This window comes from Drosophila montana, unplaced genomic scaffold (assembly GCF_035044405.1).
Source record: "Drosophila montana isolate Dmon_TW-CO22-7 unplaced genomic scaffold, ASM3504440v1 contig_3833_1, whole genome shotgun sequence".
Classification (NCBI taxonomy): domain Eukaryota; kingdom Metazoa; phylum Arthropoda; class Insecta; order Diptera; family Drosophilidae; genus Drosophila; species Drosophila montana.
The window spans coordinates 722,043-739,842 of NW_026998704.1; the positions used below are offsets into that span (position 1 = coordinate 722,043).

A 17,800-nucleotide genomic window follows, 5' to 3' on the forward strand; every position below is an offset into this window, starting at 1 on the left:
TTCTATGTCATTTCTTTGGGTTTTTGTTTTTGGCGCCGTCATGCTCCTTGCACTCTGGCATTCTCCCGGGTCTGGCTTTCACCCGGCCGCGCAGAAGTCGTCGCTGCCGTCGCCAAACGACCTGAAAAACCTGTAGAGCGCCTCGTTGCGTTGCGCAGGCGTTGGCCGCACTCTGTTCTGCTTGTTGTTGTTTTTCTTCTTCTTCTTTTCGTTGCTGGGCGCGAGTTTGACCAGTTTTCTGTTATTTTTGTTGCTGTGTTCTTTGGCTGGTGCCTTGTTAATGTTATCTTAATACACTTGCAATTGGCTATTGTGAACTTTGTCAAATAGTTGGCAATGCAAAGCAGATGTATGAAAATTGACACAGAATCAGAATAGTTGACTCTCTTATACTATATTAGAAGACTCTTATAAAATAATGTGTACAGCTGATGTTTGTATTTTTATATCAGGGTATTAAGAGTTCGGCATGGTCCAAGCCCATTTGGCTTTTTGATATTTTATTGAAAGCATTTTTAAGCCGATTAAGGGACAGGCAGGCCCTATCTACAATTTCTATATGTATGTTTGTGGCCACAGCTGACGATTGGAACTGGCAGCAGAGCTGGAACTGGAACTCTTGTTAAATTCCCCACACTACTGACTGGCTAACTGCATATTTCCATCTCGCTCGTTACGTGCAGTTATCGCCTTTTCGGCTGCACACTCATCGCATGAATCATGCAGTGGTCAACTTCTTTGAATTTTACGTTACGATTCGCGTTGGGCGATAAAATTAGGTAAACATCCGTTTAAGAAATCACACGTGAGTTGTAGTTTAGTTTGAATCACAGATACATTCATTCATAGACAACTATTGTATATATAAAAAAGAGCTCATTTGCAAGTGGTGCCTGGTCACTCTTTTCATTTAACAGCTAGATGCTCAATTTCCAACTCGTCAATATTTTCAATTTGCATGCAATGTGAGTCATCAATGCGATTGGCAGAGAGCAATAGCGACAGAGACAGGGACAGAGGAGGGAGTACAAATTCGCGATAACGGGAACGACAGCAGAAAAAAAAGCAGCTTTTAATCTGCAATAAATACAAATTGTGCATAGATGATTGTGTGTGTGTGTGTATGTTTCTTTGTGTATGTGTGTGTTTGTTGGTTTGTTTGATTGTGCGACAACGATAACGATAACGATGACACACAACGGTTTTCTATTTATCAACCTTTGCATTGTTATGCAAAAATTTGTTTGTAGCTGCCCATTCACAGATAACTCAACCGAATTCAGATGTCATTCAACCTGCAAATTAGCAACATGTCTATATGCATACATATATATATTTATATATGTATATATATATATATGTATATCGTTTGCTTATTAAGTTGTATACAATGTCGGAGTTTATGCCCCAGAGATAAAACTGTCGTTCTCACAATGGACTCTGAAACGTCTAACAAATTTGGTAGCACCTTCTGTATAGCTTACTCCATTCAAAACAACTAGCGTGACTAGTGAATACCCTGCAACAAGTAGAAACTCAACTTATTTTGGCAACTGTTCCAATTTATTTTGATCGATGCGATGTTTGTGCCTTATCGATCGACATTGGAAAACCCATTCCAAGTGCTTTTGATATATCAGGTTAGCCAACTTCCTCTACGTTTATTGTGGCTATAGGGTATAACAACAGCAGCAGCAACAAAACCGTAATAATAATAATAATAGCAGCAACAACTTGTCGCATTTTTTAGTAATTACGCGTTTACTTACAAAGCCATTTGCTTTGGCTAAAAGGAATTTCAAGCGCACACAGATAAAGCAACAAATAAAAAGTGACAAAAACAAAAATAAAAGAGAAGAAGAAGAAGAAAAAGGAGGAGGAGGAGAAGGAAAAAAACGGCACGACTTTGCAAACGATTGTCATGAGTTGTCAGGCAGACAAACAGACAGAGAGACAAACAGACAGAGAGACAGACAGACGGACAGACAGTTGGACAGATAATGTAAAGAAATTTGCATATGGCACAAACTGTTGCGCCGCTGGAATGTCCAACACACACACACACACACACACACACACGCACACACAGCTGCTGCGCTGTCTACAGTTACACTGCGTTGTTTTTTTTTGCTTCTTGGCAAAAGGGTATTCGGAATTGTGTCAACACATTTTGTGCACTCGTTTTGCCTTCGACAAACAGAACAACAACTGTACAAACTTTGCGCAATGTAAAAAATAAAAATTAAAAACAAAAAAAAATGCCTTTTCTTATTTATTGTATTCGCATTCGTATTCGTTTTTCTGTTTGTATTTGTGTTTGTCTATCTATGTAAATAATTAAACAATGGGCGGCATTGTGCGTGTGCACAAGTAGTTGAAGTTGGGGCACATACACAATGTGTCTTTAGGTAGCTCGCTCTCTACTCCCCGCACACCTCAGTAAAATATCTCTGCACATTATTTGAAAATTTAACTCTAATAATATTGTAATTGAATTTGTTTGGCTTACGATTCGAACCAGCTCCCTGCTAGGGTTTGGTTAAGTTTTAAATGTAATTTTAAACGACCCCGTTATATTGAAAATATTCCAGGCTGTATACCTTGCGGTCTACATTAGATTTCCATTTAAAATGGGCATCAAAAAAATATGGTTAGATAAATCCAATGATCGGTGCCCAAGTATTTAAAGCCATGGGGCAAAATGTATAGAATATTTTACAGAGATATCTTGATCAGGAATATATATCCCTTATATAGGAGAAGATAAAGCACTCTTTTTCTTTATAGTTGAGATATTGAATGGTTCAGCTGCGACCTGTTCCTAAACAATTATATCGCAAATCTATAAGTGTATTCAATAGTCGATACTATTTTGGCCCGGTCATAGTTATAGGGTGTACTAAGCGACTTGCCATTAGAGAGAGTTATTTATAGTTTTGACAGAGTTATTATAGCAGAAAAAACCCGGTAGGGCAGTTGTTATTGATGGGCGTCTTTGAGGTGATTGAGCAGCCCCACCACAAATTGTTGTTAACAGCTCGAACCGCAAGCCAGATAGAGGACGGGATAGAGAGAGAGAGTGCGAGAGAGAGAGAGAGGGGGGGGGGTACAGATAGTAACAGTCGGGTGCATAACAAGAACAATAACAACATAGCACACACACACACAGTCGACACCCACACATATTGAACGAAAAACTGAACGAAAAATTGTACGACCGCAAGAGTCGCAGCTGAACCTGGTGGGTTCTTCTCTGCTTCTTCTTTCTTGTTTTTGTGATACAAATGTCTCTTCTTTACCGCTAATGACAAATGTAGCCGAAGCTTTCAAGATTCGGCTCTCGTCCGGTTTACGGTCAACGAACCTGCGACTCTCATATCTCTCTCCATTACACACACACACACACACACACACACACATGAGTGTGTGTATATCAGTTTATATGAACACATATTTATGTATATGCCATGCATATGCGTTGATCGATTAAACGCAAAGAAAAGAAATACAAATACGAAAAATACAAAATACGAAAAGGCGAGTAACAACAAATTATTATGGCCGGTTAGCGTGAACTTTGCTTTACAGAGAACTCGAGAGAACTTGAGCCCACGATCTTCGTAACCGATCACTGAGCCGCAACGCATAACACTTGTGGGTGTGAGCGGGAAAAAGAGAGAGAGAGAGAGAGAGAAATATGTATACGTTATATAGAATGATTGGAATGCTGCATGAGAACCTTTTTATACACTCTGCTTGAGGGTATTGGCAAACTGTCATGAAATGTGTGTGTGGGGGATAACTCCCTCAATTTAGATAATATCTGGATAAAACTCTCAATTTTGATTATATCTATATGCAAAATTTGTCAAAAATTCCTATGTTTTTGAATGCGTTCTTTTTTTTTTTTATAGAGAACTGTTTTTATTTTTCAAGATATCTTGACCAAAGTCAACAATTGGTCTTGTTTTCTTTGCCTTCTAACATTTCTCTAAAAATATTAACTTCTTTCACTGGTCTTATTGTTCTTTTTATTGAGAACTGTTTTTACTTTTCAAGATATCTTGACCAAAGTCAACAATTGGTCTTGTTTTCTTTGCCTTCTAACATTTCACTAAAAATATTAACTACTTTCACTGTTCTTATATAATCTATGGCTATATAATAAACAAATCTTAATCAGATCAGAGCAATATATTAAATCTTTCATTTGCCGCTAGCTTAAAAGAGTATTTAATGTTCGTCATGCCAAAGATAACTGTGCTTTCTTGTTATAATTTTAAACGCATATTCATTTTATAGCTCATACATATCTACGACGTTCTTCAGATAAAGTAAACAAAAGTGGTTTTTATTATTCTATGGATTTTCTCTCGGTCTCTTGGTATATATATATGTATATATATATATATATAATTGGGGGAGATATTTTTTGTTTATTTCTGCGGTCAGAACTGTGGGCTTATGTCAGACTCTTCAAGTTCATGGTTTCTCAAGAAATATATATATTTGTATGTATGTGTGTGTGCGTGTGTGTTCTTTTTAAACGTGCCACAAGGCAAAACCAAACCTAAATCGTGCCAATTGGAGTGTGGGAGCAACATTTTGACCCGCTTGCAACGCCCACGCAACATATTTACTTTTAGATTTCAGACCAGATTCGGCCATATCTTTGGCTTTTGGTTTTTTTCTTTTCATTTGCGCTTCGTTTTGACTCGCTGATTGCCAGGAATGTGTCGTCTTTCTAGATAACAATCTATAAACTTTGCCATGGCAATAATAAACAGTACGGGATTGTTGGTGGGCGGGGTGCATGGGAGAGGGGGGGGGGCGCGCGGATGTATAGCTGATTGATGATCTCATTGTGGTATCTGCGCATACTTCGGCAAATCTCTTTTCTGTTTAAGTATGTTTTGGCAATAATAAAATATTAAGCATGATTCTTTTTTTATTTATTTGTATATACAGTGAAGGCTCCGTAATTAGAACTAGCAGAAATTGAATTGAACTTAATTAATTTATATTATTTTCTTAATTCTTAATTGAATTCGTTTAAAGAACAGTTTATACGCTTTTTGAATTTTTAAATAATTTTTAATAGTAGTTACAGTACACCATATTTCAAATTATAGTCTATAACAACTATACATAGTTTTCGCATAAAAAAGTGTTTAAGAATGTGAATAAATATATATATAAATATATATCAAATGAAGTAAAAACTTATATCAAACAGAGAGGTTCTTACATGCGAGCGTTCACTGTATTATGTTAACATGGCTTTTCAACAACATTTCGGTGATTAAATAACTCACCATATGTATTATCTAACACTGATTCACCGGCCCAGTGTTGATATATGACTTATTTAATAAATACACGCATAAGTAGTCTATACAATACGGGCTCTTGGGGAAAACGCCGCGCTGTATTTTTCGATTACTGTTTATCTTTAATGCCGGAAAAGCGTAAAGATAATAGATACACACACAGACACACGCACACACACACACACTCATACTCACGCACACGCAGAGGCGCATGAGATAAACAAAACGAGAATGGAAATGAATGTGGAACTGTGCCCGGTTCTGATCGTTGGGGCGTGCTCGTATTTAACTTAATGGCCGCCCGATCTGAGACCTGCCTCTGTTTCGCTTCAGTTTGTTGTTGCTGTTGTTGTTGTTGTTGTTGCTCGACTTGTTGTTGGTTGTTAATGCATTTCGTTGCACTTCTGTTTTTCACCCTTTTAATGAGTCTCTGAACTGGAATTAGGAATCATAAATTATGCTTTGCCGAATGGCCGCAAAGTGGAAATTGTTTGTTTTTTTTGTTATTTTTCCATTCTTTTATGCCGCCCTTCTGGATTTTGATTCATATGCTGTTGTTGGTCTTGAATTCTAATTGGAAATCGTACGGCGCATCTATAGTAATTGTTTGCTTTAGGCATTCCGCAAAATATCTTCATTTCTGCAACATTAATTAACACTTAATAATGCGAGAAATATGCAGGAAATCAAGCCATAAAGAACTTAGTTCCAGTTAGTTGGAAGTAGTTGATGGAATTAAAGCTAATCAACTGCAGATTTGCTGTTCGTTAATTGCCTGGCCAATAAAGTTAAGTTTAATACTATATACGATATTCGTATAAAGATCTTAAATAAAACAACATTTGTCTAACATCAGTTTTTCGGCATTAATTTATTCGCAAAAGTTTCGACTTGCGAAAATTACATTATTTAGCGTGTAAATTTTCGCGTTAACAGAGTTATGTTAAACTTGCGTTTGCCTACAGCTTGAATGATTTTCATTAGTTGTCATCCCGCTCAATTGGTGCTAATTAAAATGCGCTATTCGAGTAACTATAAATTAGGCAATATACTTAGCTCTAGATAGCGTGTTCGTGTTATAAATTGTGTATACTTGAATGGCTAGAGAGGCGAGCCTTGAACTTGCCAACAGACAGACAACAGCGAGACAACAGACAGACAGACAGCAGAGAAAGGGCAGCCAGAGGCGTCTCTGTTGTTGTTGCTGTTGCCGTCGCAGCTTCTGTTTGTCTGTCTATGTGTCTGCTGCTGCGGCTGCTGTCGCTGCCTTCCCGTTGGCTGTTTTGTGTTTTGTCGCTGCTGCGTCTGCAACGGCACTTGAACGGGCGTCAGTTTTATCGTCTGCATTTCCTTTTTGTTTCTGTTGCTGCTGCTACTGTTGTTCTTGTTCTTGTTGTTGTTGCTGCTGCTGCTTGGCGCTTGACTCATGCAGCGCAACGTCAAGAGATGCACTCACAAGCGCAAGCACAAGCACACTCACACACACAAGCTCACTCAATTAGAGCAAAAGAATAAAAACAAGCATAAGAAGCAAAATGAAGAAGAAGCAGCAGCAGCAGCAGCGTAACAAGGCGTGTGCATTGTTTTTATTGCCAGCCAGGAGCTTTAACTGTAATTGTTGTAGCAGCTGCTTCGTCTTCTTCTTCTTTGGCTGCTTTGTTTTAATTGCTAATTTGCTGAATTTGCATCGTATTTGTGCATTTTTATTATTTCCTGGAATACCATTTCGATATATATGTAATAAATAACGGTGTTTGGCTGCTAATTGACACTCACGTGTGTGACTCACACACACACGCACTCACACACCGAGTGACTAACTCGCAATGAATTTGATTCCGATTTCTGATTTCTTTTTCTCTTCAATTTTCTTTGTTTGTTTATTTTTTGCAGGGCTTCGTTGCCGCCAGTATTAAACGCGAACATGGCGACGAGGTGGAGGTGGAACTGGCCGAGACCGGCAAGCGTGTCATGATCCTACGCGATGACATACAGAAGATGAATCCGCCAAAGTTCGACAAAGTCGAGGACATGGCCGAGCTGACGTGCCTCAATGAGGCATCCGTGTTGCACAACATCAAAGACAGATATTACTCTGGCTTGATCTATGTAAGTACAAATATGCCCATATACATACATACATATGTATGTACATACAGACCCTATATACCACATATCCCCATTCCCACAAAGCAAATAGAAACCATTAGAGAATTGGCTGTGCGATGGGATTGCTCGAAAGTTGCCACAGCTGCTGGCAATGTGACGATGATGACGCGAACTTTAGATAAACATTGAGCAATAGTTTTTTTTTCTTATTGTGCGTGGGCTGTTTAAGCAGTAATTGGAAAATCGAATACAGTAAAAGCTTTACCAAAGGACAGCTGGCTTAGGTAAACAGATTCCTCAGACAAGCCATATTTTACATATAGAAAAAAAAAATTGCAAACTAATGAATGTTTGATATACTGTACATACCAGAAAGCCTGGAACTACCCCCGTTAGCTGTTTCGGGTGATTTAAAGTTTTGTGGAAATGTTGAAAGCCGAAACCCTTTGTGAAGTCTCGATTCTTCTATGTATTTAAAAGCGCGGCAAATATTTGACACACACACACAGAGACATTTACTTAACATGCATACACACACATGTATGTATATGTATACCATCGCATACACAAATATCGAATCATCAATCGCCGTTCGCTGTTTCCACTGCATTTGTCAATGTCTAAAAACAAAGAAGAAGAAGACGGAGTTGAAGAAGCAGCAGCAGCAGTTGGCATGACTGTTAAAAGCCAACACATCCGCCGCTAATTGTTATGCCAAAAACGTTAAGCAATTTGGAAAAGCAACAAAACATACATGTGTATATTTGTGCATATTTTTAAACTGTTAAACAACGATAACAAATTCCACGCCTGCAAGCCATAAATTCGGCTCAAATATAAATCAATGAGAAGCTGATGCGGCTGTTGGGGTCGCTTCCAATTGCAATTTCAATTAATAGAAATTTATTCTGACACATAAATAAACGAAAACGAAATGAGCAACAAATTGGGAATTTATTAAGCAGAAGCTGCTGCTGCTGCTGCTGCTCAAACGGGGCAGCCCGTCTCATTAACCCAATAAAATAAACAACTGCAAAATAAGTTTCACTCCAATCAAGCTAGCAACATGTTGTCAGCTGCTGTTAAGCTTTTAAGCTATGTTTCATTGTGGGTTGTTTTGCTACGCTCTCTTCTTGTTTAACGTATGCGGCTTCCTCTTGCTAACAAATTATGCGCTGCTGTTTTTACATAAACATTTTATGTGCCTGCTGCTTAACATTACATTGTCGTTGTTGTTGTTGGCGAGTCTAATTAAATGCGCAAACTGTTTTCGGCCTTTTCAAATGCGGCCGCCGTTGGGTTTTGATGTGGGCGCGCACTGCTTTGAATTTGTTTATACACATTACTGTATTTGTTGTTGTTGCTGCTGCTGTTGCTGCTGGCGCTGGCGTGCTGTTACGCTTCAGCGCACGCGACGCCGACGCACGCGTTTTAGATTGTTGCTGCTGCGCTGTCAGCTTTGCACTTATACAAGCGCACCACGCACTTTATGCTGTTCTCTCACACACACACACTCTCTCTCTCTCTCTGCGACCTGTTCCATTTAAATTGCCTGTTGCTTTGCAGAAAATGTTGCTGAGTTGGCTGTGTGAGAGAGCTTTTTATTAACGGCATAATTATTGTAATTTGTTGACATTTAATTTGATTTTTAAATTTCAATTAAATTAATTTGTGTGGCAGCTGCTACTTGCTGCATGTTGATTATTAATACACGTCGAAAAACTGCGTATACACACACACACACACACACACACAGATACGCATTAGTATGCAAATGAAATGTCAACACCTACCAACAAATATGGCGACTGGCAATTTGTTTGACATGAATGTCCAAGCGAATGGGCGTCAAATGTTGTCGGGCAACGGACACACACACCCCACCGCTACCCTCTCCTGGGTGGCTGTCCAATTGGACGCGCCTGCTTGCAAGTCCAATTGGCTGCGACGTACTTCGATTTGATCTCTTCATTTTTGCCAATTTAATGCAATTTGCCCAGCTGAATTCACAGTGAATTAATGCAAATGAAAAATAAATAAATAAAACAAAAGAACAAACAACAAAATTCAACATTTCATGTTTGCATAGCTGTCGTCAGATGCGTTGGCAGCTAAATATAAATACACTTGACGTGTCTCTGACCTACACTCGCCCCAGGCCCCCTCCTCCCTCCCCAGGCCAAACGCTAAGCAACAACGACAACTGCAGTCGACGTCGCCGTCGCAGTCGCCGTCGCCGTCGCCTTTAACTATCTTCTGAGTTGTGCACTAATTGAAATTGCATAAAGACAGAGCGGACAGTCAGTCGCAAGCATTTAAGCCATATATTAATTAGCCACGCCCCCCAGCCCTCACGCTAGCCCCATTTCTGGGCTATCTCGGATGCCCCTGATGACACTTAATTTGTTCTTGGCTAGATTTGGCCACGAGCGAATGCAAATATGCCACAAATTTTGACTGCAATATTATTTATATAGATCTCTAGCTATATCTATATATATGCATATTTATTTATTTATGATGCATGCGAATTTTAGCCACGTTGCGGCATATAAATTATATTGCGTATATATATTATTTATATGCATATAACACAACAGCTTGACAATTATTGGCAGCTCGCGAGCTTTGCTTTGTCGTTGTACCGTTTCTTGGGTGGGCGAGGCGCCGTGTGTCTGCGGTAGGTGGGAGATGGGGGAGACTGTACGTAATTAACATGAAAAGCGCCGACATTTTGCGTTTAGTATTTTGCTTAAGCATTTTGCGTTTTGCATTTGCCAATTGTAATTGCTTGCAACACGTTGCAGCTAATATTCCACTAAACGACAATTGCCTGAGATTTACTGCATTTTCACAGCGAATCGCCAAAGTTTCGCACGCAAATTCAAATGAACTGTACTCAAAGAAGAAGACGAAGACGAAAAAGCTCGCGTCAAAGCTCAAAGCGCAGCTTAATTGAAAAGCGTGACACGTTCATTCGGCGGAGCAGACGGAGCGACGGGCCTCATATCAATTACACTGGTTCTAAGATTGTATTTGCCAATACCCTGTGCCCAATGCGAAGCGCCCAATGGGTATGCTGCGCTCTTCAGTTAATATGTCAACAAAATGAAAACGTATTGAAATCTGATTAGAAGAACGTTCCGTCTAATATTCGTATGTGACAACCAGAGGTTCATTTCCATTAAGAATAATACGTCTACGGGATACCCTGTAGTGTAATTGAAAACGTGTGGGTAATACTACAAGTAAATCCAGGCTTAGACATGAGTTAGCTGCGATTTCTGTGCTTTACAGGATATCTAATAGTCGTTCAATATTTGCAATTGCTGTTTAATTGAAATGCCTTGTAAGTAAGCATGTGCTAGCCCAGATTTGTAAGCGTTATATTGTTCTTTACAGGATATCTAATAGTCGTTCAATCTTTGCAATTGTTGTCTAATTGCAATGCCTTTCAATTTGTTAGAGGATTTGCATAAATTTCATCAAGCATAGCACTTAATATTGACTTATTAATATGCGCAAAATTTGTGTTGTCGCCACGTTTTGCACTTGGCATCGAGCTCTTGACCATATTTGGCCAAACGCTAAATGCCGGCCGGAAGAGGGCGGGGCAAGAAGATCATCTGCCCCGCTGAACGGAACGTAGTTTTACTTTTTGGCCAGGACAATGACTCAATGTGTGCGAAGCATAAATCAGACAAATGATTCAGCCGAGAGATGAGGGGCAACCAGGAGAGAGAGAGAGAAAGAGAGAGGTTGAGTGCGAGAGATAGAGAGGGAGACTAGGGGTCTCTCTCGTCATGGTCGTCACTTCTAAAACGATTGCCAAAAATGAGCAACAAATTTACAGATACCATTTTTGGTTGTCTCTGACAAGGCTGTTGTTGTTTGTTGTTGTCTGTTGTCTCTTGGTTGTCGTTTCGTTGATTGTCAAGACGTGATTTTCTGGCCATATGCCTGCATGAACTTACACACAATGCCGCCCCGCCCCGTCGCCCTCCTTCTCACACAAGCGTGACTCATGACTTAAAAAATCCAAACATTTTTACAAAAATTTCATCAAAATTTGTATCTTTGCGCACCCAAAACTAACAGCTCACAACTTTCAATTTCTCTTTTATGTGTGGGCTGCATTTGAATTTGATTTTGAATTTGAATTTGAGTTTGGGCTTTTGGCCATTAGCTGATTGTTGTATCTGCGAAATTTGCGTTTAATGTTTGTTTAATAACTGGGCAAATGTGCTACACAAAAAGCATTCAAGAGCCGCATACTTAGTGCCCACGCAGTCCAGTTATGTATACATATATCGACTATATATGTTTTGTATATAGAGTATGTGGGCTTTGCCGCCTGCCAGTTTAGCCTGTGGCTTGCAGATACCGATACAGATACCGATAGAGATACAGATACACGCGCATAGATACAGATACATGCGTTTGCTGTTTATGGCGCTGCGACTATCCAATTTTTTAAGACTTGTGTGGTTGTGTGTTGTGTTTGTGTATGTTTGGGCAACATTAACTAGGCCACTGAGCATCCAACGAGTTGTTGTTTTCTGCTTGACGCTGCCTAATTTGTTGCATGCTTCAACTTTGAAATATATTAAGAATACAAATCTATGCTTGAATCGGGCTTTAAAGTTCAAATGTTCTATGAACTAATGTTAAAATATCTTTGCCACAGCTGTTGTCTTTGATGCTTGCGGGATTTAATGAGTTTTCTTTAATTGTAAAAGATATAGTTTAGTACATTTTGATATTAATTGGGGGTATTTAAAAAGGTAGACTTAGCTCATTCTCTTTGTAAATTTAGACAGATGTAGCCATGTTTGTCACCTTGGGCTACATTAATATTCCCGATCAGCACGTGAATCTGATGCGTTAAGCTATATTCCGTCAAATTGACTTATTGCTTTGGAAATCGGCTATTCTAGAAACTAATTTCTTTCTTAGTAAATGCCGATCTTTTCGATTTTCTTTATTATTATAGCTTTTTTTTTAGTATTGTCTAATGCATTATGTTGCTGTATCCCTAGATTTATTACTTCATTACTTTCAACAAACATCGCCTTTCTATGCGATTCTCATAAGTTCAAGTAGAGACTGCAGACCTAGATGTTTGTTTTTAGGGACTTTTATGCGCAATAGTCAATTTTTTTGAGCGCTACTGACATGGCGTTGATCGGGATTGTAAGCATTTGTATGTGGATATGTATTTTAGGGTACGTTTATCAATAAGTCGAAGTATATATGGGCAATTGCGACCTGGGCATAGAATAATGGATAATCAAACATGCATAGTCAAAATAATGTTAGATATCTTTATTAATATTAATTTCTTTTGTTTTAGACATATTCCGGTCTCTTCTGCGTTGTGGTCAATCCCTACAAGAAATTGCCAATCTATACCGAAAAGATAATGGAACGGTATAAGGGCATAAAGCGACACGAAGTGCCTCCGCATGTATTTGCAATAACGGACAGTGCCTATAGAAACATGTTGGGTGGTAAGTACCAAAGATAACAAAGTCTATATCATATGCTATATATAGTATAGTATATATAAGTTATATTATGCATATAGCTGCATGAGCTGAAACATTTGCTCCGCTCGTGTATCGCAATTTTGTGCTTTATCGAAGTAAATTCCAGGCCGCAGCAAATAAACAAAATTAAAAATAAAAAAACAAAATGAAAAGAAAAGCAGAAAGCAAACAAAACAACGCACCCCGAAATACCTTGATAAGATATCAGCGAGTCGGAGAGCTGAAAGTTTCCGCGAACTGCGTGACTACATCGAAAATCCCAGAGATACATTTTTAACTTTTGATGGCTTTTAAGCCTCGACGATTGCAGCGGGGCAATGCAGAAAAAAAAAACAAAACACAAAGCGGGTGAATCATAATGTACAAACACAAGATATATATCTATATATAGAGTTTAGCATATTTTTATAATCTGAAACTGAAAACTGGTTTCCTTTTCGCTAGAGTTTTTTTTTCTCTTCTCCTTCTGTTTTATAGAGTTAGTTGGCTGCGTTTCAAGCGTAACGTGGATTGTTTTGTATTTGATGAGTCATTCGCTTTGGCTTCATAGAGCTGCAAAACATATGCACAACTCTACCCTCCCCTCCCCTCCCCTTCCGCCGCCCGCTCGTTGATAATATTGCGTTTATACGTGTCATTACCATATTTGGGCCTAGAACAGCGAAACAGCGTCTGGCAATTTCGTATCGTTAAAATATATATATGTATATGTATATGTATATGTATTAAGCACTTTGTCACCATATTTGCCGCTTAATCAATTTCTGTTTATGCACAATTTTCATAATGCTCTGCCGGCCAGGTCGGCAGCTAAAACGTGCACACGACTTGGACTTTGACACTTAACCGAAAAAAAACGAAAAAAATACAAATAAATATCTGTGAGCTGCGGGTGCGGCTTTTGCCTGCTTTGATTTATATTCATTTGCGGCTCCTCCACAGCTCTTACGCACACACAGACCCGCGCCAAGCCCAGCCCATCCCAGCCCCGAACAGCTCCAGCTGCTCCAACTGGAACGCCATCTCTTCTCGCCATTGGCCCCAAGCACGCACCGTCCACTCGGTCAGTGGTCACCTTTGTGCTTTCTGCTGCCAACTGCAATTTTAATTTTCCATTTTTTTTTTGTTTTTTCCTTCTTTTCTGCTTATGTGGAATTCATAATGCGCCCAATGTCATAAGTTTATTGCTTATGACACAACGGACACGCCCTCAAGGCGTTGGTCTACTGAAACGCCGCAAATATTCCATGGGTCAGTTTTCAGATATATGACAGATGCATTAAGGAGTGTCAGATAGCAACTGGAATACCTGAAAGTATCAAGTTTTGATCAGGCCGAAAATATAGACAAGAAGGGTATATATAAAATTTTAGTTTTTGTTGCCAAAAATAGTTGAATTTATTATGTTGACTAAAGTTTTATTTGTTTTTAGAAAAGGTTCTTTTACTTTTTATTTGTTTAACAAAATAAATATCTTGATTTGGGTGTAACAAGAAACTATTCTGGTCGTCTTACTCTTACTAAAGATCTAGCTGGAGGTCGATTTTTATAAAGATATAGCTAGAAGCTTACTAAAGATATAGCTAGAAGTTGACTCTTACCAAAGATCTGGCTGGGAATGGATTTTTACTAAAGATCTAGCTATAATTCGACTCACACTAACGATTTAGCTAGTAGTCATAGTCGATGTCTAAATATTAAAAATCAAGCTAGAAGTCGATCTTTAAATAAAAAAGAAGTCGACTCTTACTAAAGATAAAGATATAACTGGATGTAGAATCTAGCTAGAAGTTGACTCTTACTAAAGATATATCAGGCAGTCGGCTCTTACTATAGATCTAGATAGAAGTGAACTTTTACTATTAGTTTCTTACTCCTAATCTTACTAGTAGTCGACTCTAGATATAGATAAAAGTCGACTCCTTCTAAAGATCTAGCCGAAAGTCAACTCTTACTAAAGGTCTGGCTGGAAGTCGACCTATAAATGTTATAGATCTAATTAGAGGACGATCTAGCTATATCTTCAGTAAGAATCAGACGATCTGAATGGGTTCTGGTAATTCCAAAATGCAAATATTTTAAATACTAAACTTTTGATTTCTGTCCGGCTCCTATTAAAGTTTTTTTCTTAGCTATTGCGCAGAATTCTCCAGAGAAACTACATTATCTCAAAGGGACTGAGCCCTCTCTCGTTTTATTCAATCAGCTGTCAAAATGTATCCTCATGTTAAAACTCTCTAAAACTAAACACCCTCCCTCTATATTTGCTTATCGCTTGCTTTGTAAATTGATCTGACTTTAATTTGCTTTTAATTGGTAATTATTACAACTATCGCTTATAATAGACCCAAACGCTTCGTATTGCTTGAGCAAGCCGCCCAAATATAGTCGCTTAATTAATACAAATGACATATATACACGCAGCCGACATCAAAGTATCTCGCTGATCTATAATAATATTTGATTTTTGATGGGATCTTGATGTTTGCACTTCGCAACGCTTCAACAACTCTGCTTGCTCTAAATTCCGAAAAGAAAAAAACTGTTTTTAATTGAGATACAAAAAAGAAGAAGCACAAGTAATGCCATAATATAGGAATAATAAATAGCTAGAAGAAGATAATAAAAAAACATAAAATGAAATGTGGCGCCAATATTTAAGCTGCGATCTCTAGTTGTTGTTGTTTTTATGGCTCTATTCATTGCTTTGAAAAAGATCATTTGTGTTGATCAGCGGAGCTTGTAGAGAAGAAGGGGGAGGGGGGGGGGGGGCTGGGGGTTGTGGTAGGGGCTTGGTGGCAACTTATGCAACGCGTCGTCGTCGCCTTGGCAACGTCTCAAATCTAGTGAACAAAAATATATCTAAAAAAAATACCAATATTCAAGCTGAGATCTATCGAGAGTCCATCTATGTCCATATACGGACGGGCCGTAATAAGTACGGGGTCGTTGTGTGCCAATTTGTTATCTATTTTTTTTATTATTTTTGTATTTTATTTGATTTTGTTGTTGATTTTTGCAAACCGAAAAAAGAATCTGTGCCAAGCCAATGGATAATGGATATGTCGTCGGGTTATTGTGGTTAAGTCGCACAGCTAGCCCGCAGCTAGCGAGTATCTGTGTGTGTGTGTGCGTGTGTGTGTATCGAGTATCTGGGCTAACTAACTGCAATCTGTTGCTGCCACAGTTAAATGTCTATAACGAATGTCAGATATATCAGTCGAAACGCTTTTGGATGGATTGCCTAGCCGGAGCACCAAGTGGCGCCCGCTGTCAAGCCATGTGTGTGCGTGTGTGTGTATCTGTGAGATGCGCGCTATTTTAAATGGTTTTCAATTGAACGTGTGTCCCTCATTTCTTTCATTTTTATTTATTTATTTTTTGCCCCTTTGTTTTATTTGTTGTATACCCTGTAGTTAAAATAATGTGTTTGATTGGGCTTGAAAAACGTTTGCTGCCGTTTCAATTGTTGTTAAATAAAATTATTGTTACTTAGCAATTCATTAATGTTTTCGATCTTTTTTAAAAGGTTTTACTTTATGCATTTATTTGTTTAAGAAAGAAGAAATGTCGTTAAAATTAGAGAATGCAATATAATAGATGATTACAGCTAACAAAAATTTAAGATTTTGCAAAAATAAGATTGTGGCTCAAATTGTAAGAACTAGAGAGTTAGAAATTATTATCATCAATCATACTCCAGCTGATGTATGGATATATATGTATATGTATATGTATGTGTATGTGTATATGTATATGTATATGTATATGTATATGTATATGTATATGTATGTACATGTATATGTATATGCAGTTGTATATGTATGCTTATATGAGTGCTGTATTGGTTTACTTAAGCTCCATTTACAGGGTATTTAGCATTTCAATTTGCTCTTCATTTTATGCAGCTCACTTGAATTTGGGTCAACAAAAATTTCAAGCTGAGCTGTGCTTAAACAAAAAATCGCCGCAAAAAATAACTTTAAAAAATGAAGAAAGAGAAATTGAGAAAAAAAAGCTGAAACTTTGTCAGCCATTTTTTGTTGTTGCTGTTGTGTCGCTGTACTTAAATGACCCATTTATGCATATCATCATTATTATTAATAATATTATTAACACTTTTTTTTTTGTTAAACAGCTGCTTATTTAAAATTTAAACTTATTTTTTCGTATAGATCGTGAAGACCAATCGATTTTGTGTACTGGCGAATCGGGTGCTGGCAAAACGGAGAATACCAAGAAGGTCATACAGTTTCTGGCCTATGTAGCTGCCTCCAAGCCCAAGGGCTCCGGTGCGGTAAGTATCTCAAAGATACTCCAATAAGAAAAAACTATCTATTTATATCAACGATTCAACAATGCCAAATGCAACGCCGCGTGGGCGTGGCTCGAGAGAGTTAGTCGGACACATGCTTGTGCTTATTATAATTATTATTGTTATTATGGTTATTTTAACAATTAATCAGACGCCAAATGTGAATACTTTTTTTAGACGCAGGCAATGTGAATGTGTCGGCAAATTGACTGCGGCTTTTATACGCCCGCAAACAAGTACGCTTTGTGGGTGTTGCGCATACCCTGTAATAATGAAAATGGAGGTGGAGAAAAGCATATTAATCAGCTAGTTAGCTAGTTAGTGTGAATTTATGTATGTCATTTGCATCGAGAATATGAAGAGATTATAAAATACTTACCATGTGTTTATTTAGCTATTGTTTGCATTGGCAAATTCTCTAGAAATTGTGGCTAAATCTCTGTTCAATGTTTACTTAGTTAGTTATTTTAACCCTAAAAACTAGCTAGTCACAAAAA

The 17,800-nt window shown here is 38.2% G+C and overlaps 1 protein-coding gene across 2 annotated transcripts in view; it reads left to right on the forward strand.

The window, feature by feature from the left end:
* Window positions 1–17,800, forward strand: part of zip (myosin heavy chain 10) — a 33,957-nt gene that overhangs the window by 1,627 nt on the left and 14,530 nt on the right. For both annotated transcript variants that reach the window (XM_064695671.1, XM_064695672.1), the window contains exons 3-5: window positions 7,224–7,439; window positions 12,793–12,949; window positions 17,164–17,285. In XM_064695671.1, coding sequence (XP_064551741.1) covers window positions 7,224–7,439; window positions 12,793–12,949; window positions 17,164–17,285 — 495 coding nt within the window. The remainder of the gene's footprint in view (window positions 1–7,223; window positions 7,440–12,792; window positions 12,950–17,163; window positions 17,286–17,800) is intronic.